This window comes from Bufo bufo, chromosome 2 (assembly GCF_905171765.1).
Source record: "Bufo bufo chromosome 2, aBufBuf1.1, whole genome shotgun sequence".
Lineage (NCBI taxonomy): Eukaryota > Metazoa > Chordata > Amphibia > Anura > Bufonidae > Bufo > Bufo bufo.
Window position 1 is genome coordinate 279,090,089 of NC_053390.1, and position 24,503 is coordinate 279,114,591.

The 24,503-nt window shown below is 42.2% G+C and overlaps 1 protein-coding gene across 1 annotated transcript in view; it reads left to right on the forward strand.

Annotated features, from left to right (window-relative positions):
- LOC120988847 (glycolipid transfer protein) overlaps nucleotides 1–7,121 on the forward strand; it is a 54,283-nt gene extending 47,162 nt beyond the window's left edge. Inside the window, exons 4-5 of the mRNA XM_040416583.1 lie at nucleotides 4,761–4,911; nucleotides 6,800–7,121. Coding sequence (XP_040272517.1) covers nucleotides 4,761–4,911; nucleotides 6,800–6,982 — 334 coding nt within the window. The 3' untranslated portion in view covers nucleotides 6,983–7,121. The remainder of the gene's footprint in view (nucleotides 1–4,760; nucleotides 4,912–6,799) is intronic.
- Nucleotides 7,122–24,503: the final 17,382 nt, after the last annotated feature.

Genomic DNA, 24,503 nt, shown 5'->3' on the forward strand with positions numbered 1-24,503 from the left:
CAGCTGTCTAAGATTAATACAAATAAGTCACAGGGGCCTGATGGGATACACCCAAAGCTATTAAAAGAGCTCAGCGGTGAACTAGCAAAACCAGTGACAGATTTATTTAACCAATCACTGGCAACAGGAGTCGTCCCAGAAGATTGGAAATTAGCAAATGTTGTGCCCATTCACAAGAAAGGTAGTAGGGAGGAATCGGGCAACTATAGGCCAGTAAGCCTGACATCAATAGTGGAGAAATTAATGGAAACCATACTTAAGGAGAGCATTGTGGAACATCTAAAATCCCATGGATTTAAAGATGAAAAACAGCATGGGTTCACTTCAGGGAGATCATGTCAAACTAATCTTATTGATTTTTTTGATTGGGTGACTAAAATAATAGATGGAGGAGGTGCAGTAGACATTGCTTATCTAGACTTTAGTAAGGCTTTTGATACTGTCCCACATAGGCTTATCAATAAATTATAGTCTTTGGGCTTGGACTCCCATATTGTTGAATGGATTAGGCAGTGGCTGAGGGACAGGCAACAGAGGGTTGTAGTCAATGGAGTATATTCAGACCAAGGTCTTGTTACCAGTGAGGTACCTCAGGGATCTGTTCTGGGACCCATATTGTTTAATATCTTTATCGGCGAAATTGCAGAAGGCATCGATGGTAAGGTGTGTCTTTTTGCTGATGACACAAAGATTTGTAACAGGGTTGATGTTCCTGGAGGGATACACCAAATGGAAAAGGATTTAGGAAAACTAGAGGAATGGTCAAAAATCTGGAAACTAAAATGTAATGTTGATAAGTGCAAGATAATGCACCTGGGGCGTAAAAAACCCAAGAGCAAAATATAAAATCAGTGATACAGTCCTAACCTCAGTATCTGAGGAAAGGGATTTAGGGGTCATTATTTTAGAAGACTTAAAGGTAGGCAGACAATGTCATAGAGCAGCAGCAAATGCTAGCAGAATGCTTGGGTGTATAGGGAGAGGAATTACCAGTAGAAAGAGGGAGGTGCTCATGCTGCTCTACAGAGCACTAGTGAGACCTCATTTGGAGTATTGTGCTCAGTACTGGAGACCATATCTCCAGAAGGATATTGATACTTTGGAGAGAGTTCAGAGAAGAGCTACTAAACTGGTACATGGATTGCAGGATAAAACTTACCAGGAAAGATTAAAGGACCTTAACATGTATAGCTTAGAAGAAAGACGAGACAGAGGGGATATGATAGAAACTTTTAAGTACATAAAGGAAATCAACAAGGTAAAAGAGGAAAGAATATTTAAAAGAAGAAAAACTGCTACAAGAGGACATAGTTTTAAATTAGAGGGGCAAAGGTTTAAAAGTAATATCAGGAAGTATTACTTTACTGAGAGAGTAGTGGATGCATGGAATAGCCTTCCTGCAGAAGTGGTAGCTGCAAATAAAGTGAAGGAGGTTAAGCATGCATGGGATAGGCATAAGGCCATCCTTCATATAAGATAGGGCCAGGGGCTATCCATAGTATTCAGTATATTGGGCAGACTAGATGGGCCAAATGGTTCTTATCTGCCGACACATTCTATGTTTCTATGCTCCAAAATAGTTATTATATGGGGATGTACAGTACAGACCAAAAGTTTGGACACACCTTCTCATTCAAAGAGTTTTCTTTATTTTCATGACTATGAATTAACACGTGGAATTATATACATAACAAACAAGTGTGAAACAACTGAAAATGTCATATTCTAGGTTCTTCAAAGTAGCCACCTTTTGCTTTGATTACTGCTTTGCACACTCTTGGCATTCTCTTGATGAGCTTCAAGAGGTAGTCCCCTGAAATGGTTTTCACTTCACAGGTGTGCCCTGTCAGGTTTAATAAGTGGGATTTCTTGCCTTTATAAATGGGGTTGGGACCATCAGTTGCGTTGAGAAGTCAGGTGGATACACAGCTGATAGTCCTACTGAATAGACTGTTAGAATTTGTATTATGGCAAGATAAAAGCAGCTAAGTAAAGAAAAACGAGTGGCCATCATTACTTTAAGAAATGAAGGTCAGTCAGTCAGCCGAAAAATTGGGAAAACTTTGAAAGTAAGGGCTATTTGACCATGAAGGAGAGTGATGGGGTGCTGCGCCAGATGACCTGGCCTCCACAGTCGCCGGACCTGAACCCAATCGAGATGGTTTGGGGTGAGCTGGACCGCAGAGTGAAGGCAAAAGGGCCAACAAGTGCTAAGCATCTCTGGGAACTCCTTCAAGACTGTTGGAAGACCATTTCAGGGGACTACCTCTTGAAGCTTATCAAGAGAATGCCAAGCAGTAATCAAAGCAAAAGGTGGCTACTTTGAAGAACCTAGAATATGACATATTTTCAGTTGTTTCACACTTGTTTGTTATGTATATAATTCCACGTGTTAATTCATAATCATGAAAATAAAGAAAACTCTTTGAATGAGAAGGTGTGTCCAAACTTTTGGTCTGTACTGTACGTAGTTACTAAAGCAGACCTGTCAGGAGAGGTGACTGGTCCTCTTTAAGGCTTTGGAAAACAAATGGAGAGTGCATGACCGAGCTATTGCATGTTGGAGAAATATGTAAACTGAAAATCAAAAAATCTTGGCATTTTAAGAACATTTAGGCCCCATTTACTGTTTCCAGTTGAAGATTTTTAATTTTACTGATGCATTGTTCATTCCAAGCATTTGATGTGGTACAGTAGAGATGAACTCCAAATGGCTCTCTGGTTCTGCACAGAATTCCTTGGTAACTTGTTCATTGTGCTAGGTAAAACACAGTAATGCATGAGTGTTAAAGGGCTTTTCCTGGACTGAGATATTGATTGCCTGTCCTCCATGATAATTTATCAATATTGGATCATTGGGAGTCCAACACCTGGCACACCCACTAGGTTCTATCCAATGATAGCAGCGGCCCGAAACAGCTGATTTGTGGGGTACAAGGTGTCGGACCCCCACCAAGATTGATGATGATTTCTATGGATAGGCCATCATCCGTATTTAAGTCTCCGAAAAACCTCTTTAAGTTGGCCATACACTTTAGATTACTGTAGATTACGGTATACTGTATAGAAAGAAATTACTGTATTTTTTGGACTATAAGACGCACTTTTTTTTGCCCAAAAGTAAGGGAAAAATGGCAGTATATTTTATAGTCTGAATGCCATTATGGAAGCGGTCATATGCAGGGAATGATGAGGAAAGCGCTGTGCTGGCTCTGCTCACTGCTCCCTGGTCTTCTCTCTGACCCTACTGTGAACAGTGTCCGGAGCAAGCGAGGTAAGTTTTTTTTTTTTTTTTTCTCATCCGTCTCATTGGGGGACACAGGCATTGACCATGGGTATAGCTGTTGCCACTAGGAGGTGGACACTAAGCACACAAACTGTAAGCTCCTCCCTCTTCAGCTATATCCCTTCCTGCAGAGACCAAGCTTATCCGTTTTAGCTTAGTGTCTGTAGGAGGCAGACCTTCCTGCATTGCAGGTCTGCTGATTTACCACAGAACAGGGGGCGGTCTAAGTCAAAAAAGCGGAAGCCTTTTTTTCGTCCCTTTCAGAGTTTTTCCGGCCCCAAGGGAGCGTCCGATAAGTCGGCCGCCGGCCAGAAGCGCAAGCCTTCCTTTAAGCCGCGTCCTTCCTGGCATTCCCGTCAACAGGGCTCCAAGTCCTTTAACTCTAAGAGCTCTGCTGCATGACTGACGGCCGGGTGGGCGGCCGGCTTCATGTGTTTCGGCATGTTTGACTGGCTCATGTCTCAGATGCGGGAGGTCATTGCAGAGGGCTACAAGCTGGACTTCAAGTCCTCCCTTCCGTCCCGTTTTTTTCGGTAGTCTCCTCCGGCCTCTCCCGCCGTAGATTCTTTTTTTAGGGTAATTCACACGCTGCTGCAGCAAGGCATGATTGTTCCGGTTCATGTGCAAGACCGTTTTCAAGGGTTCTACTCCAATCTCTTTGTGGTTCCCAAAAAAGAGGGGACTGTCCATCCCGTTCTTGACCTCAAGGCGCTCAAGTGTTTTCTTCGCGTCCGCAGATTCCAGATGGAGTCACTGAGGTCGGTCATTGTGTCCTTGGAACCGGGGGAGTACCTGTCCTCGATAGACATCAAGGATGCTTATCTTCACGTCCCCATATGAGTCAGTCATCAGAGGTTTCTCCGGTTCGCAGTGGGTCCATTTCACTACCAATTTGTAGCCCTCCCGTTCGGCCTTGCCACGGATCCCAGGGTCTTTACGAAGGTCTGGCGGCTTTTATGGCCCTGCTCCATGCCAGGGGGATTGTGGCGATCCCTTACTTAGAGGACATTCTGGTGAAGGGTCTGTCGTTCCAAGGGACGGGAGTATAAAAATATATATATATATAATTTTTTTATGTCTGATCTGATGTAGGCTGAAGGGGGTCTGATCTGAGGCTGATGGAGGTTGGGGGGGGGGGGGAGTCTGATCTCAGGCTGATGGAGCTTTGGGGTCTGAAGAAAAAAAAAAAATCTTATTTTCCTCCTCTAAATCCTAGGTGCATCTTATAGTCAGAAGAATACAGTACATACTCAGATATTTGGTTACAATAGAAAAACTCAAACAGCAGCATGTATCTGATTGAATAGTGGAAAGGAGTATAATTTTAAATTTGCTTTGTCCAAAATGTAACATTTTCAAAATATTTTTACTCCACTTACCATAGGAATCCTATATGAGACATGTCCTTTGTTTCCTGTAACAAATCTGTTCTTTCCATTTACAAATGTAACGCATACTTTCACGTGTTTCACAGGGGCCTAAAATTTATTCAGGTGTTTTTACAAAGCATCTCTGATGGAGAAAGGGACGAAAATAACCCAAATCTCCTTAGAGTCAATGTAACGAAGGCTTATGAGCTTGCACTCAAAAAATACCATGGCTGGGTTGTACAGAAAGTATTCCAGGTAAGTGGCCCAAGTATTAATGAACGGGACCCCAACCATCTGGTCATAGACCTGCTTGTCTGTGTCTGGTGGCTGCTCACATGTATTTGTCATGTCTGAGAGAAATGAAGTGACAAGTGTCTGAGAGTAGGGACAGGAGTACTGATGGTGCACTGTGTGGCCATCTCTTGGACCTGCATATATCAGCAGAATAGGGGTCTTCTGATCCCTGAGTAGCCCTCCAGAAAGCAGTAGATGAAATGAAGAGGTGGCCATGCATCCATTTGGCCGTCTTTATTGTAGTTTGTGGGTTTAGTGAAACTCGCTGCTGCATCAGCATATAAACTACAATGCGGACACACTTTCTGAAGTGTACGCTGGTGGAGAAGAGGATCCAATTCTCTCAATAGGTAGCAATCCAGGGCCTGGATGGCAGCAGACAGGGAACACGTTCCCTGTTGCTTCTGGTGGTATTCATTCCTCTATGGTAAAAACTAAATTAAATTCATAAATGAAAACCTAAATAAAAATGACAAACATTGGTTTAAATTAACTCTTGAAGTATTATAGGAAGTTGTTCTCGGTCATATACATTAGATAACTGTGTTCTGAACACACATTCGGCTGACTTCTATAACTAAAAAGCATTAAAAATGTAGACTAGACATTCTGAATATTCACCAGATTTATCAGCCAATCCTGATGCAGGTTTAAACAGTCTAGCCCAGTGATGGTGAACCTTTTAGAGACCGAGTGCCCAAACTGCAACACAAAACCCACTTATTGTAAAGTGCCAACACAGCAATCTGAATACTGAAAAATACCGGCCAAGTTAAGCTGTGGGGGCATGGCTTAACACAGGCCCCAGTAAAATGAATGACCCTGTTGGCACCCCTTAGTATTCAAAATGTCCCATTAATGGCCCCCAGTATTTAATAATGCCCCAGTAGTGGCCCACAGTATTGATAAGGCCCCCAGAATTAATAATACCCAATTAGCAGCCCCCAATATTAAAAAGGGCCCCCGTTGTGGCCCCTAGTATTAATAAGGCCCCAATAGTGTTCCTCCCCCCCCGTTAATGGCGCCCAGTAAAATGAATGCCACCATTAGTGCCCCCTAGTATTATTTTTCCTCCATTAGTGGCTTCCAGTATTAATAATGCCACCCTTAGAGGTTACAGTATTATTAATGCCCCCTTACCCACTCTTCTTGCGCAAGACAAGACCTGTGCTCCAGCGTGATGATGATTGCAGGTTCTGCTGGTTCCAGTCACTGCTGCGAAACTTCATCACGCTAGAGCGCAGGTCCTGTCCCGGGCATACGAGTGTGGATGAGGCTGTACTAATGAGCACTTCTATTGTGGAACACAGGTTGCAACCCTACGCACGGCTCACACAGACCCGCGTGCCCACAGAGAGTGCTCGGGGTGCTGCCTCTAACAAGAGTGCCATAGATTCGCCATCACTGGTCTAGCCTAAAGCCTGAATTAGACGGGCAGATTTTCTGCCAGATGATCTGGCAGTATAATACTGCCGCCGTTTACCCGATGAATGAGCAAATGCTCGTTCATCGGGTAATCCAAATCTTTTGACAGGTTTAAAAGTTATCTTTTGCAGGCTGCAAATAGTGGTGTCTAATCATGATTTGCAGTCAGCAAAAAATGATTCAGAATAAGGAAGAGCGATGGCATAACGATCACTCCTCCATGTACTGTGCATGTAATAGCATTGGTCTCCTCCACTAGCGACTAGACGATTGCTGGGAAAGAACGCTTCCTTCCTGACAATCAGCGGCAGAACTGGGCTGTCCACATTGTCTAAAAATTAGGATTGGTAAATCTCTGGACTACTTATGTGATGAGAATGTTCACATCTTATACACACAGTAACCTGTGTTTTCTGTTATTCAGGCTGCGCTCTGTGCTGCTCCATATAAAGATGACTTCCTTAAGGCCCTTTCGAAAGGACAAAATGTGAAAGAGGAAGAATGCATAGAGAAAATCCGTCAGTTCCTGGTCAACTACACCACCACAATTGAAGCAATATACATAATGTACATCAAGATGGGTGCAGAGCTGGATTACAAAGCCTAACTTACCCATTTACAGACTTAACCTACTCATTGCTTTAGTTTCAACTCAGGACCATAACCTCATTTTTTTTTTTTTCTGTCTTCCGGAGAGGTTTATCAGATACTTGGAATTTTCAGTACAAACAAAAACCTAATGAAAGTAATACGTTCACCGCTATGCCTATGCTGATTTGACGCCCCAATAACTTTAAAATAGATTTGCACCCAAAATATGAAATTGGCTATATTCGTAAATTTAGAAATTGGTTATTATGTTTGTTTTTCTTGGGGAGAAATATGCAGTTTCCTGCAATAGGAAGTGCAGCCATATTGTCACCAATTTTCTCAGCATGTTCAGAAGATAGCAAAGTAATACTTTCCAGAGAAGTCAAAAGTGACAACTATGGTTGGTCTCCCTCTTGTAATTTTAGAACAAATGGTTACCACAGCTGGACAGAAAATGTCGGTATGTATGAAAGATGAGGGACCAGAATTACCATGCTTTGCTTATTTCTTCTGACACTAATATATGGGGTAGAAACACTTTTTAAGCTAGCAGGCACACAGGTGACAGATCCAACACTTAAAGGGGTTGTCCGGGTCCAAGATTTTTTTTTAAACCAGTTAAATCACTATTAATAGCAGTTTGAAGGTCCCCCCAGATGTTTTTAGGTATTGGCTTCTACAGTCCCCCACTGATTGTTTACCTCTCTGTTTATGTGTGCGGTAACTTCCTGCCTCACTGCTTTCTGGGTCCCAGCTCAGCATCGCACCTCAGTGCAGCCGCCTCCCTAATTCATATGCCGCCTCCTGCCGCAACTATTCCTCCCCCTTAGTCACGCCCCTAAACGCCTCCTTCCTGAGAATGCTCCCTGCCCGGTGATGTCACCGGACCAGAGGGGCGTGGCTTAGCGCGGTGTGTTGCTGCCCCTCCATGCGCTCGGAATAATTACTGAGGCTGACGGTGACGTCACCGGGCTCCTTGCAAAGCGGAAGAAGAGGCTTAGCTATGCAGAAAGGGACCCGGTACGTCACTGACTGTGATAGAAACTGCACTTCCGGCTGAAAATTTGTGAAGTGAAAAAGGGCCATCAGAAATGTCTGGTAAGGGAAGGACAGGCATAAATGTAATATTTAGGGGACCATTGTACACATACATCAATGTCCCCAATCCCGGACAACGCCTTTTTAAAGAGAACCTTTTATGTTTGTTTGTTTCTTTTTTTAGTTTAGATACCTTTACTTGCGGGGTGATGCTGCCACCCTGCCTGTTTTTTTCAAATATCGCTCCTACGCCCTGCTGTGCCCCCCTGCAGTTTTCCCGCTCAGTATGTTAATACAGAGCATCGGTACAGGGAGGAGGAGACTAAAGGGTTTCTCGATGGGCGTCTCCTTCTCGCTGGCTGTGCCGCGATCCAATCACAGCAGAGAGCGTCACAGCCAGGGAGAAGGTGAGTTGTTTTTGTTTTTTTCTCCCTGGCTCTGACTCTCTCCGCTGTGATTGGACAGCGCTACAGGGAGAAGGAGACGCCCATTGAGAAACCCTGGCGCAAGGAGCAATATTTGAAAAAAACAGGCAAGGTGGCAGCATCAGTGGGTGGTACCCGCAAGTAAAGGTATTTATCTAGAATTAAAAAGGTCCTCTTTAAAGATATTCCTCCTTGTGGTTTTATGTACTACAACTCCTATTACAAAGTGACCTTGTTTGGTGGTGTGGTTTTAAAAAGTTATTGTAGTGTTAGTTGATCTAAGAGCAGTCGTTTGGTGTGTTCCACAGCAAAATGTCTGATACTAAGACGCACAACCTAATACGGCTGTTCACATCTGCCTTGGAGACTCTTTTTTTTTTTTTTTTTTTTGGAAGGGGGGGGGGGGGGGGGAGGGAGTCTCCATCACAGCTTTTGTCAAAAATATCAAACAAAATAGTCATGTATGCAGGACTATTTAATTCGGTAAAATCACGGACTCCTTAACGGAAATCCGATGGACCCCATTATAGGTAATGTTGTTCGTCTGGTGCCTTCTGGCACCTCTATTATTTTTGTCTGCTTTTAACAGGGCAGAACAACAAATCATTAGCGGTGATGTGAACATAAAAACGATCATTCATTTTAAAGGGGACCTGTCACCTCACCGGTCATGTCTGATTTAGCATAAAAAACTATTCTGGAGCATCTTTTCTTAAAGGGAGTCTGTCACCAGCATTTCACTTTTTTAACCCTTCTCACAGCTCCCTAGCATGCTTACAGTTAATAAAAACTTTACCTCTGGCATCAATCCTGGACTTATAGAACCGTCAATAACGATCTTTATAAGATAAGCAAATGAGGGCTCGCAAGTGCCCAGGGGCGGCGTTTCTCTCTTAGGTGCCCTGCTTGCTCAGCCTTTTCATTGCGTCCCCCCGCCCCTTCCTACCCTCCTCCTGCCCATCCTTTCCCTCTGACCGGCTTTGCACTAACTTGTTATTCTGCCGATATCCCGCGCCTGCGCACTCATTCCTTTGGCCGGCGCATGCGCACTGCGATGCCCATTCCTTGTACGGCATCACAGTAACTATTGCTCATGCGCCGGCTAACGACGCGAAAACACAACAAAGCAGGCGGTCCATCGGCGCCGTTAGCCGGCGCATGCGCAATATAGTTACTGTTTTTTGATGCCAGAGGTAACGTTTTTATTAACTGTAAGCATGCTAGGGAGCTGTGGGAAGGGTTAAAAAAGTGAAATGCTGGTGACAGACTTCCTTTAAAACTCTTCATTATATATGAATAAACTGACAATTGGACATCTGCTTGTCAAAAGTGCGTGTCCCATTTGTCTTTGATACTTCAAGCACTGATTGGACACTGCGTAGGGACACGTCCCATCAACGAGGGGATTGGGAACGCCCAGTTGTCCTAAATATTTCCAGGAGGAATTAAAAAAATGGTAACAAAAGATGACGGGTCCTCTTTAAAATATCACACATACAGTACACCATGTATATTTTGAAGAGCGGGCATATTTCTTTTAGCCTTCAGAAATACATAGATGCTGCTTTTATTTGGGAGATAGAATCTGCTGATCTGACGTAAACAGGAATGTTCACATTGACAGCACGCTTAGAGCTAGAAAGCACCAAAATCTGCATGTTACACTTGCAAATTTTTGGGGGATGATGCATTTATGTCCCTTTTGCATAGCAAAATAGAAATTCGCACGCTATAGATTTTTATTTTTTGGTGTAAGCTGTAAGTCTATGCAAAATATGAAACTCAGTACACACATGCATTTTTAGAGGCCTTTTTTTTTGGGCTATGGTGTTTATTTTATTTTTTCATGCATGTAAAAAATGTGTGAACAAAAAAAACGTGTTAAAAAAAAACAAAAACACATCTACACATGGAAAATGCATGCACTTTTACAGGCTTTTTTAGCAGCAAAAAAAAAAAAGCCAAACAAATTAGTGGTAAGGAAGTTTCCATCCTGCTTGAATTAAATCTGAAAAGCAAACAAAGAAACGTGGATCTTTGGCATTTGTCTGGAGTGTTATTTAGTCCTACGAAGAAAAGCTCTGGCGTGTGACAGAATAGTAATTATTATTTTTTTAAGTCCTGAATTGCACAATGCATTAGGGTCCATTCACACGTCCGTAGGGCATTGCGGATCCGCAAATTGCAATACACCCGGCCGACACCCCCATAGAACTGCCTATTCTTGTCCGCAACTTTCTGGCCATTACAAAAATTGCTGTGGGGTTGGACAACTGCTTTGACTTCAATACAGCAATGTGTGTGTTTTTTAACGTGCAGGACAATTTGTATATTTTATTAATCAGGGGTGTAGGGTGCTGCTTCCACTCGCTACTCTAACATTCAGTGCCTTAATGTTCCTTAATACTAATAGTAATATTTATCATGGACTGCCTTATCTTCCACTCCTTCTTTTATGTTATTTATGTCATTTTACATGACTGAAAATATTTGTCGCTGACATCCTCCTGCTGGCTGTACACCCAGAGGTTGGCCAAACGGGCATTCAGTCAACCACTGACACGAATGCTCAGATCTACCGCACGTGCATGTTTAGGCCACATGCACACGGGAACGTATTTTATTCGGATTTTGCAGCTTTTCCGATGCTACAAATTCTGTCACTGATTTACATGGCAAAGTGTAAAATCTGCAATGAAAATCAAAGGAAAAAAACTGACATGCTGTGGATTTGAAAATTTGTACATCATGTCAATTTACACGTGGGAAATTTCGGCACCATATAGATTATATTTTTAAAATCTCACGTACTTGGCTGGTACTGTATTACACTGCAAATCCGCAGCTTACAAATCCGCAAAGAAGGGACGATGAACACAGAAGAGATAACCATGAGGCCTAAATCTTAGTTACCCCAAAGTATTTGATACAGAACTACAAATCCCCATCTTAAAAATCTTTCTGGAGCTAAATGATAAAATGAATGCAGCCTAGACTTTTCATAATACAACCGTATGTAGTAGGCCATTCTATCATTTAACATGACATGAGAATTTTGTATCTGAAAGTGGAACTGTGAAGATATATTTTAAAATGAATCAGCTACATGATGTTGAAAGACCTTTGCGTGAACGATGTAGCTGCCAAGGATAAGGCTGTTTGGCATTTTTTTTGCTTACATACATGAAGATGAATCATACTAAAGTGTGGCACAGATTATGTGCAGTGTTCAAGGCAAAGTCCTTACAGGGCTTTTCCAATTCCTCTCAACATCCTTTAAAGTAATCCTTTATGAAGGTAGCTGTAATGTTGTAATGTATTATGTTCACCTTCATCACTTCTATCTTCTGTTCTGGGCTCTGGTAACATGACCATGCAGCTCTTTCTCATTTCCTGTGATATGTCCATGGGCGTGTCTGTAACTAGCTGGGTGGGAGGAGCTATAAACTAGCTGGGGGTTCCTGAAGCTGTGGCAGAAAAAGGAGAAGTGCATCATGGGTTTGGTTGGATACAGCAACAGGAAGTGCTATGTACAGGGTGGAAACAAACAAGTGGTTTACATTGTGAAAAAGGGTCAGGAGAGTTTAGATTGAAAAAAATAAATAAAAGTAAGATGTACATGAGCATATATGTTAAATACCATAGTAATCCCAGAAAACCCCTTTTAAAGGGGTTGTACAGGATTGGCTAACATGGCTCTTTTTTCCCCAAAACCATCCACTAGTTGTGTGTGGTATTGCAGATCAGTCCTGTTCTCTTTAATAGAGTTGACATGCAACGCCAAACACAACCTATGGACGTGTGGTGCTTCTTCTGGAAGCAGCAATGTTTTTCTAATCCTGTACAATCTCTATAATCTAGAAAGGAATGGCGTTCATGTATCCATACCGTTACGAAGGAAATGTGGTCTTGTCGCTCGTATTAACCAGTCAACCATTCCATTTTCTAAACTCTGCTGGGAAATTAAAACATGGACTCTGGTTAGTTGCCATGGACAGCAAGGCCACTTTTCACCAAGGGAGGCCCAAAGTTCTAAAGAAAACTTATTTTACAGCCACCTAGACTTATTTGAATGCGCCCAGCATCCCGATATCTTATTACTGACCAGTACAGTTGCTGTTCTTACAATATTATTTTTTAGCTTTTTAACACTAGTGGATATCCAAGTAGAGTTTAAGGACCTCCTATATTCACTCTGGAGAAATAGAAGCTTTGTGCATGGTCATTTCCAGTCAGCAGTCATTTAACTAAATGTGGGAAGGTTAAGGTCAATGGGGTCACTTTTCTACTGGGCCAATGCTGTAAGAACACTGACAAAAATCTGTAAACTAAATTTTTGTAGTAAAACTGACAAGATACCTACCAATATGCTCTTAGCTGGATACTAAAATTTCTGTATAATTGCTCTAAATGAATGTTGTGAAATTGTGATTGCAGGTAACTTTCATCATGTACTATAGGAAAGACTTGCAGAACGGGTAATTGCTAATTGGGGAAGTTGCCGCCATTTGAAACTATCGGTGGCGAACACGTGTACACACATTGTGCAGCATAACTTATTTGTATGGGATGCAATGTTGGGTGCTATGTCCCATCTAAATGCAAAAGTTTTCATGTTCAGGTCCCTTGAAAACATTACCTCTATGACAAGTTCCCTACCCTAGAGACAATGCTGCTATGTTGAACTGGATATACCGCCATAGAATAAACTAGCTCTCCATTCTGCACCTACTCCGTAGAGACAGAATACACAGCCTGCACACAAATGAATGTGGCCTAACAAGATGTATTCATGGGAAGGATTTGATGTATGTGTAACCATGAAGTTGTTCCTAACAGAACCTGGTACGATGAACTTAAAAAACCCCCATTGTGCTGTTTGTTTTATCTAAACCGTGTGACCATACTGGAAATTATTGCCGTATGGAGTCTTAAATTGTCCTATTTGTCAGTTTATTGCTCATACGTCTGTCCATTAAGACTAAAAACTTTGACCAAACATCTTGTTTTTAAAGTAACTTTATTTAAACATTGAATAAAAAAAAAACATATTTTGACGGTAGTCCTGTTCTTTGTCTAATTGGCTTGTGTGTTGGTGATGATCATAATGGGGGACGTTTTTCATAGAATAGATTTCAGTTGTCATTTACACCTGGAAACAGGCATAAATGTTAGTGAATTTCTCAGGGCCCATAGCCCTGCCCCTGCCGCTCCCAAAAATTGTGTCGCACAAAGGGGGAGATTGATCAGGCGGGTGAAAAGTAGAACTGTCTTATTTGCCCATAGCAACCAATCAGATTCCACCTTTCATTTTCCAAAGGAGCTGTGAAAAATGAAACCAGTCCTACTTTACACCAGTTTTATAAATCTCCTACACAATTTTGTTGCACAAATGATTAAAAAGTCGCAAAAATGGGGATCTGTATATGAAAATACAGATCAAGGAGGAGATTTATCAGGATGTGATGGAAAACTGGCTTAATTGTTCATGGCAACCAATAAGATTCCACCTTTTTATTTTCCAAAGAATTGCTGAAAAATGAAAGGTGGAATATGATTGGTTGCTGTGGGCAAGTAAGCCAGTTTTCCTTTACACCAGTCTTGATAAACCTACCCTCAAAAATTGAAGCACAATGTTTTTTTTTTTATACAAGCTCAGTTTTTTGTTCTGTATTTTGTTTTAAGTTGTCGGATTTTCCATCCATATTCCTATTTTTCGTATTGTCAACTACAGGTGTAAAAAAAAAAGGGAACAAATACGCACATGACATGCACTTTTTAATTCAACCTATAGACTTTTATGGGCTAAAAACAGTACTAACTGGGATCCATTGGAAAATACTGAAAAAAACACCATGTACATATAAAAAAAAAAAAAAAAAAAAAGGAAATGTGAATAAAACCTTTCTATGTATTGGCACCATTTACTGATCTTTAATACAGAAGTGTGAATGAGTCCTTCTGCTTTCACAGGTGCATCTTTTTCATGAGCATTGCGTCCCGTTTTTCCTGCCCACAAAACGGAGCCAATAATAATCTAGGAGTCTATTTACATGTGTAGAAAAAAAAGTACATATTTGAAAAAAAATACACGGCAGCCACTGATTTCATAACCCTAATGGGCCTTTGTACAACGACCGATTAATCAGGCCAACTATTGGGGATGAGTGTTTCTAGAAATGCTCATTCTGGATAACTGGGCTATGTAAACAGTGCTGGTGATCGTCGATGAATGTGCAAACCCTTATTCTGCCAGCACCAAAAATCACTATTCCCGTGCAGTAGATCATACTGTCTAAACAATGAGTCTCTATGGGGACAAGTGATCTCTGTAGTGATTGCTGAATGTAAATGGACCCCTCACCTCTGCTGACGATCAGGCAATTATCAGGAACGTTAAGGGTCCATTCACACGTCCGTTTTTTCTTTCCTGATCTGTTCCGTTTTTTGCGGAACAGATCCGGACCAGTTCTGGACCCATTCATTTTCAATGGGTCCTGGAAAAAATCGGATCCTATTCTTTTCTGCAAAAATCGGATCCTGGTACAATACAAAGTCAATGTATCCGCAAAAAACGGAAGACATTCGTATGTCATTACGTGTGTCATCCGTTTTGTACGGATTCCGTTCCTGGAAATTACATTTTAATTTTAATTTTTTTTTCAAAGAAATCCAAACAACTTTATTTGCTTATTGAAATTTATATATAAATTTATATATGCCGCCCCTGGGCACCTTCACAGCCTAATTTGCAAGTGGATTAAAAGTGTTTTTCTGCAGAACGATGATAGCAAGGAACAAACGGTAAGCATAGTTTTAATAGGGGGGATGCCGTGGACATAACACTGTTATTAGGTTAATAGGGTGAATCGGCGTGAAAGACTCCCTTTAAACCTAAGTCTCTCCTATGCAAGTATGTTTATAACTGGTTACACCACCAAGTTCATCAAGATAGGGGAAGATACAACTACAAAACATCAGGTGACAAAAAAAACAAAAAACGCGCTTCTAGCTTTTTTTTGTTTTCCACAGGTAAAAACTCGTGTGTAAGGCTACTTTCACACTCGCGTTTTGGGCGGATCCGTCATGGATCTTCAAAAACGGATCAGTTACAATAATACAACCGCATGCATCAGTCATAAATGGATCCGTTTGTATTATCTGTAACATAAATTCAGTGTTAGAGCAATATAGGGTAATGTATCTAAAAAACGTAATCAAAACTTCACTGCCTGTATAGATACTAAAATAAAAAATAATCTTTATTCACCACCTCCGATTAAAATTAATTCATGGGCAGCTGCTCTTGTATCACAGGCTCCCACCCCACACAGTAGAGTCCCTGAATATCTTAGAGGGAACTATATACACTGCTCAAAAAAAAATAAAGGGAACACTTAAACAACACAATGTAACTCCAAGTCAATCACACTTCTGTGAAATCAAACTGTCCACTTAGGAAGCAACACTGAGTGACAATCAATTTCACATGCTGTTGTGCAAATGGGATAGACAACAGGTGGAAATTATAGGCAATTAGCAAGACACCCCCAATAAAGGAGTGGTTCTGCAGGTGGTGACCACAGACCACTTCTCAGTTCCTATGCTTCCTGGCTGATGTTTTGGTCACTTTTGAATGCTGGCGGTGCTTTCACTCTAGTGGTAGCATGAGACGGAGTCTACAACCCACACAAGTGGCTCAGGTAGTGCAGCTTATCCAGGATGGCACATCAATGCGAGCTGTGGCAAGAAGGTTTGCTGTGTCTGTCAGCGTAGTGTCCAGAGCATGGAGGCGCTACCAGGAGACAGGCCAGTACATCAGGAGACGTGGAGGAGGGCAACAACCCAGCAGCAGGACCGCTACCTCCGCCTTTGTGCAAGGAGGAACAGGAGGAGCACTGCCAGAGCCCTGCAAAATGACCTCCAGCAGGCCACAAATGTGCATGTGTCTGCTCAAACGGTCAGAAACAGACTCCATGAGGGTGATATGAGGGCCCGACGTCCACAGGTGGGGGTTGTGCTTACAGCCCAACACCGTGCAGGACGTTTAGCATTTGCCAGAGAACACCAAGATTGGCAAATTCGCCACTGGCGCCCTGTGCTCTTCACAGATGAAAGCAGGTTCACACTGAGCACATGTGACAGACGTGACAGAGTCTTGAGACGTCGTGGAGAACGTTCTACTGCCTGCAACATCCTCCAGCATGACCGGTTTGGCATTGGGTCAATAATGGTGTGGAGTGGCATTTCTTTGGAGGGCCGCACAGCCCTCCATGTGCTCGCCAGAGGTAGCCTGACTGCCATTAGGTACCGAGATGAGATCCTCAGACCCCTTGTGAGACCATATGCTGGTGCGGTTGGCCCTGGGTTCCTCCTAATGCAAGACAATGCTAGACCTCATGTGGCTGGAGTGTGTCAGCAGTTCCTGCAAGACGAAGGCATTGATGCTATGGACTGGCCCGCCCGTTCCGCAGACCTGAATCCAATTGAGCACATCTGGGACATCATGTCTCGCTCTATCCACCAACGTCACGTTGCACCACAGACTGTCCAGGAGTTGGCAGATGCTTTAGTCCAGGTCTGGGAGGAGATCCCTCAGGAGACCGTCCGCCACCTCATCAGGAGCATGCACAGGCGTTGTAGGGAGGTCATACAGGCACGTGGAGGCCACACACACTACTGAGCCTCATTTTGACTTGTTTTAAGGACATTACATCAAAGTTGGATCAGCCTGTAGTGTGTTTTTCCACTTTAATTTTGAGTGTGACTCCAAATCCAGACCTCCATGGGTTGAAAAATTTGATTTCCATTTTTTTATTTTTGTGTGATTTTGTTGTCAGCACATTCAACTATGTAAAGAACAAAGTATTTCAGAAGAATATTTAATTAATTCAGATCTAGGATGTGTTATTTTTGTGTTCCCTTTATTTTTTTGAGCAGTGTATAAGTGAAACACACCGTGTTTCTACGTTTATTGTGAGTGTCGAGATGTATAAAAGAAGGGACAGACCGGGGATGAATATAGATACTACTGTAGTCTGGGAAGGATAAAGTACTGGATCATTCCTACTGACTACAGTTCATATCCCTGGACCCCTATGTGCAAAAGCTGCCTGTGGTTAAACCGGGCTATCACCATATCAATATGGTACAATTATTGATTAAAGTGCATCATAAATATGTATATTAACGGTCGCTTGAATATCTAACGCGCTCAACGCGTTTCACTGGTAGTTACCAGATCATCAGGAGCACAGATATAGACAGGCGACCCTGAAAAAAATACCTTATGCAATGTGTTATTTGGAACACAATGTATCAGAATAATGCTAAAAGCAGAACACATGGTAGAGGTGGTGATACTCCCTGAGTGGGGAGACCGCACCACCATTAGTTCTTGGATACCACTAAAAACAAGCAAACAAAAAGCACAAGCCCTACCGATAATGAGGGGCCACGCAACATAAATTGAAACAAAAGTGAGCATTCACACTGTCCCTACTGATGGCAAGGGACTGCGCGTCCGACTCTGGTATGGCTGTGGCGCGTGTGGGTTATAAATAGAAGGCCCCGCTCAATGCAGAGGAATGGACATTTTCCGCATGAGGGCCGGACCAAGGAGGCGGGGTTGTGGTGCATGCCCCGTCTGAGTGCGGTCCTCGGCTATGGTGATAGGTACACAAAATAGCTAGTATGCGGGTTAATGTTATGATATTTGATAAAGAGACATTTAAATATAAGTGGGACTGTCCATTTCCCATAGATCAGCCCACATTGGGAAATGTAAGTTGGGAAAAAGTAAAGAGGCCATTGGATCTATGTGGAGCTGTCAAATACACACATCTATGTAGCGACTGTGACCATGATGACATATCATGAAGCGCCAATTAGATAATGGTTTTGATTGTACCAGGACCCTAACATATAATGGATGATCTATATACACTGCTCAAAAAAATAAAGGGAACACAAAAATAACACATCCTAGATCTGAATTAATTAAATATTCTTCTGAAATACTTTGTTCTTTACATAGTTGAATGTGCTGACAACAGAATCACACAAAAATAAAAAAAAGGAAATCAAATTTTTCAACCCATGGAGGTCTGGATTTGGAGTCACACTCAAAATTAAAGTGGAAAAACACACTACAGGCTGATCCAACTTTGATGTAATGTCCTTAAAACAAGTCAAAATGAGGCTCAGTAGTGTGTGTGGCCTCCACGTGCCTGTATGAACTCCCTACAACGCCTGTGCATGCTCCTGATGAGGTGGCGGACGGTCTCCTGAGGGATCTCCTCCCAGACCTAGACTAAAGCATCTGCCAACTCCTGGACAGTCTGTGGTGCAACGTGACGTTGGTGGATAGAGCGAGACATGATGTCCCAGATGTGCTCAATTGGATTCAGGTCTGGGGAACGGGCGGGCCAGTCCATAGCATCAATGCCTTCGTCTTCGACATGAGGTCTAGCATTGTCTTGCATTAGGAGGAACCGAGGGCCAACCGCACCAGCATATGGTCTCACAAGGGGTCTGAGGATCTCATCTCGGTACCTAATGGCAGTCAGGCTACCTCTGGCGAGCACATGGAGGGCTGTGCGGCCCTCCAAAGAAATCCCACCCCACACCATTACTGACCCAATGCCAAACCGGTCATGCTGGAGGATGTTGCAGGCAGAAGAACGTTCTCCACGGCGTCTCCAGACTCTGTCACGTCTGTCACATGTGCTCAGTGTGAACCTGCTTTCATCTGTGAAGAGCACAGGGCGCCAGTGGCGAATTTGCCAATCTTGGTGTTCTCTGGCAAATGCCAAACGTCCTGCACGGTGTTGGGCTGTAAGCGCAACCCCCACCTGTGGACGTCGCGCCCTCATATCACCCTCATGGAGTCTGTTTCTGACCATTTGAGCAGACACATGCACATTTGTGGCCTGCTGGAGGTCATTTTGCAGGGCTCGGGCAGTGCTCCTCCTGTTCCTCCTTGCACAAAGTCGGAGGTAGCGGTCCTGCTGCTGGGTTGTTGCCCTCCTACGGCCTCCTCCACGTCTCCTGATGTACTGGCCTGTCTCCTGGTAGCGCCTCCATGCTCTGGACACTACGCTGACAGACACATCAAACCTTCTTGCCACAGCTCGCATTGATGTGCCATCCTGGATAAGCTGCACTACCTGAGCCACTTGTGTGGGTTGTAGACTCCGTCTCATGCTACCACTAGAGTGAAAGCACCGTCAGCATTCAAAAGTGACCAAAATATCAGCCAGGAAGCATAGGAACTGAGAAGTGGTCTGTGGTCACCACCTGCAGAACCACTCCTTTATTGGGGGTGTCTTGCTAATTGCCTATAATTTCCACCTGTTGTCTATCCCATTTGCACAACAGCATGTGAAATTGATTGTCACTCAGTGTTGCTTCCTAAGTGGACAGTTTGATTTCACAGAAGTGTGATTGACTTGGAGTTACATTGTGTTGTTTAAGTGTTCCCTTTATTTTTTTGAGCAGTGTAATTATGTAGTTAGGGTGAATATGTAAAACGAAGACATATCTCTGGAAATCGCTTATTCAATGAAGCAGGCAAAGGAAATCTGGTCATTCAGACCTGTTGGTTTGACTGTACCTAGTCTAAAAATCCAGGCCGCTTATTTTTTTCAAGACAAATCTGTCAAAATCTCCCCCCTAAGGGGAGCGTTTAATAGTCTCAAAGCCCTGAAATTTCAGGGCATTCGGATTAACATTGTGAAATTGCTTCACATGTTTGGCAAATGGAGTGTCATTATCATTTCTGATATCTCCCAGATGTTCCCCAATGCGCCTTCTGAATTCACAAGTGGTTTTACCCACATATTGAGTTCCACATTTGCATGATATTAAATAGACCAATCTGGAAGTCTTGCAGTTGATATACGATCGGATGTCGAAACTTTGGCCCGGATTCGTGCATGTGAATTGCTTGCCTGGTAAAATAAAGCTAAACGCTATGCAGGTGCCACATCTGAATGTCCCTGTGGTGATGCTTCTAAGCCAGGTAGTAGGCCTTGATGATCTCTGCCTATTTTTTACGGCAGAAATCCACAAAGATGAGATCACATTCCTAGACTTTAGGATAGCCAGGGGACAAAATGGAAACATTGTCACCAATTTTTTTCGCAAACCCACAGCAACTAACATCTTATTGCACTGGAATAGCTGGCATCCTCAGTCTTTAAAACGAGGCATTCCTCATGGACAATACCTCAAAATACGACGTAACTGCAGCTCACTCGACAAATATCATGGAACCGCAAAGGACCTCCAGGATAGGTTTTTAAGACAAGGCTATCCACCCAAAGTACTCCATGGGGCGCACCAACATACCCTATGTAGAAACAGGAACACTTTATTAAATCCCAGGTCCAAACCTGAAGGAGAAAATATGGCACGTATCATTGGAACCTTTGATGCAGCACATGCCGAAGTTAGACAGGTTCTCAACACATACTGGGACATTTTGAGGTCAGATCCTGATATTGGCACACAGGTTGGCAATGCCCCTGCCATAACATATCGCCGTGGACGCAATCTCAATGACCGCCTGGTTCATAGCTTCTTCCAAACATCAAGGCCTACTACCTGGCTTAGAAGCATCGCTAAGTACGTAAAGACAAGAATAATTAACTGCAATATACCTGAAGGCACCAGTCCGAGCAATTGACAGTTGTTCAGAATCACTATATTGTATTATATCAATCATTATTTGTGAACATCACTCACTACACAGGGAGGATTTCCTATTGGGATAAAGCTCAAGACACCCAAAAGGAATCCTCCCTATCCTGGATCGCCTGTACGATCTTAGGATGAAGCAGCAGTCCGAGACCCGATAACTTCTTGCAATTTCCTTTATTGGTATGGAAGCAGAATATAAAATTCAAAGCTAAAAGCTTGTGTTTCGGGGGGGAAAATGAATATCTCCTTCATCAGGAGAAAGTCTAAATAGGACTATCATTCAAAGTCTAGCCATTAAAAAAACACCAAATAGGGGTCATCTGATGTCCCTTTCTGTGACACGGGGTAGTGATGACCTCACAGGGGCTCAGACAAAACATAATACATACAACTAAAATAAAACAACAATACAACATATATTCAGAAAATTATACTTAACATTGGTGGGTCAGTGGGCTCTAAAAAAAATGGTTTACATACTATAAAAGAAGACAGTATACGTCTCGGTTCCGGTCCGTGGAACGCATTCGTTGATCGAGCAGGGGGGTCTGCGCATGCGCCGGAAAGCAGAGCGGCTCTAGACTGAGTCGTGGAACACATGGGGAAAAAAAAGCCGGCTTGGTGGAACGCTCAACCCTACCGCGTATGCGCCACACCATCCGCTCGATTAGAAGCACATAAGGAAAGGCAGAAAGATAGGAGGGCCACTAGATCGGGAAGGCTAATGTATCGCATGTACAAGTGATAGAATAGATGAGAGAGTGTATATATGAGTGTGCATACCTATATAACCAAATAAAACCCCTATATAAAAAAAAGTCAATTGATATATGAATATTATAAGTAATTATTTAATGAATATATGGATGTTCTTGATAATGGGTATTTAATTTTTTCTATTATATTTAAAATAAGATCTTATTGTAATACTTAGTATTAAATATTAATAATAAAACATGATTAGTCCAGAATTTATATATATATATATATATATATATATATATATATATATATATATATGGAAAAAAATAACCAGCAGCACCACCAAGCCAGGAAAAAAAATTAGAGAGGGTGCAATGTCCAAGTATGGTAACTGGTGCTTACCCACAAATATGGAACAAAGAAATCGGACTGCACTCCAGTTGAATCCTCAGTGAAAAAAGGTTTATTCACCCATAGGTGGCACAAGCGACGTTTCGGCTCGCAATGAGCCTTTCTCAAGCTTGTATATATATAAAAACAAAAAATAATTCATAAAAAATATAATATATGAAAAAATAATAATAATAATAATTATATATATATATATATATATATATATATAAAAAACATTTCTAGTTTATATATACAGTTGCAAGAAAAAGTATGTGAACCCTTCGGAATGATATGGATTTCTGCACAAATTGGTCATAAAATGTGATCTAATCTTCATCTAAGTCACAACAATAGACAATCACAGTCTGCTTTAACTAATAACACACAAAGAATTAAATGTTCCCATGCTTTTATTGAACACACCATGTAAACATTCACAGTGCAGGTGGAAAAAGTATGTGAACCCCTTGACTAATGACATCTCCAAGAGCTAATTGGAGTGAGGTGTCAGCCAACTGGAGTCCAATCGATGAGATTGGAAGTGTTTGTTACAGCTACCCTGCCCTATAAAAAAAACACACACCAGTTCTGGGTTTGCTTTTCACAAGAAGCATTGCCTGATGTGAATGATGCCTCGCACAAAAGAGCTCTCAGAAGACCTACGATTAAGAACTGTTGACTTGCATAAAGCTGGGAAGGGTTATAAAAGTATCTCCAAAAGCCTTGCTGTTCATCAGTCCACTGTAAGACAAATTGTCTATAAATGGAGAAAGTTCAGCACTGCTGCTACTCTCCCTAGGAGTGGCCGTCCTGTAAAGATGACTGCAAGAGCACAGCACAGACTGCTCAATGAGGTGAAGAAGAATCCTAGAGTGTCAGCTAAAGACTTACAAATGTCTCTGGCATATGCTAACATCCCTGTTAGCGAATCTACGATACGTAAAACCCTAAGCAAGAATGGATTTCATGGGAGGATACCACAGAGGAAGCCACTGCTGTCCAAAAAAAACATTGCTGCACGTTTACAGTTTTCACAAGAGCACCTGGATGTTCCACAGCAGTACTGGCAAAATATTCTGTGGACAGATGAAACCAAAGTTGAGTTGTTTGGAAGAAACACACAACACTATGTGTGGAGAAAAAGAGGCACAGCACACCAACATCAAAACCTCATCCCAACTGTGAAGTATAGTGGTGGGGGCATCATGGTTTGGGGCTGCATTGCTGCGTCAGGGCCTAGATGGATTGTTATCATCGAAGGAAAAATGAATTCCCAAGTTTATCAAGACATTTTGCAGGAGAACTTAAGGCCATCTGTCCACCAGCTGAAGCTCAACAGAAGATGGATGTTGCAACAGGACAACGACCCAAAGCATAGAAGTAAATCAACAACAGAATGGCTTAAACAGAAGAAAATACGCCTTCTGGAGTGGCCCAGTCAGAGTCCTGACCTCAACCCGATTGAGATGCTGTGGCATGACCTCAAGAAAGCGATTCACACAGACATCCCAAGAATATTGCTGAATTGAAACAGTTCTGTAAAGAGGAATGGTCAAGAATTACTCCTGACCGTTGTGCACATCTGATCTGCAACTACAGGAAATGTTTGGTTGAAGTTATTGCTGCCACAGGAGGTTCAACCAGTTATTAAATCCAAGGGTTCACATACTTTTTCCACCTGCACTGTGAATGTTTACATGGTGTGTTCAATAAAAACATGGTCACATTTAATTATTTGTGTTATTAGTTTAAGCAGACTGTGATTGTCTATTGTTGTGACTTAGATGAAGATCAGATCACATTTTATGACCAATTTGCGAGGAAATCCATATCATTCCAAAGGGTTCACATACTTTTTCTTGCAACTGTAAAAAAAGCATGTATATAAATGTTTTTATCATATATAAAACCCTTTATATAAATAATAATAATATAAATATATGAATACATATGAATGCACCTGATCTAAGTATAAAATATACTCATGTACATACAATTGGGGAGGGGCATGGAGACAAAATTAATAATTAGTACTGTATATTCTAAGGTTTCGTTTAAGCCAAACGGGGACATAGTATTGAGGTAATAGATCCAGTACATCTCCTTGCGGGACAATTGCTGATATGATTGTGGCACCCATTCCAGTGGAGTGACTTTTAAAAGAGTGGGACATTCAGATGTGGCACCTGCATAGCGTGTAGCTTTATTTTACCAGGCAAGCAATTCACATGCACGAATAAAGGCCAAATTTTCCAGATTAGTCTATTTAATAACATG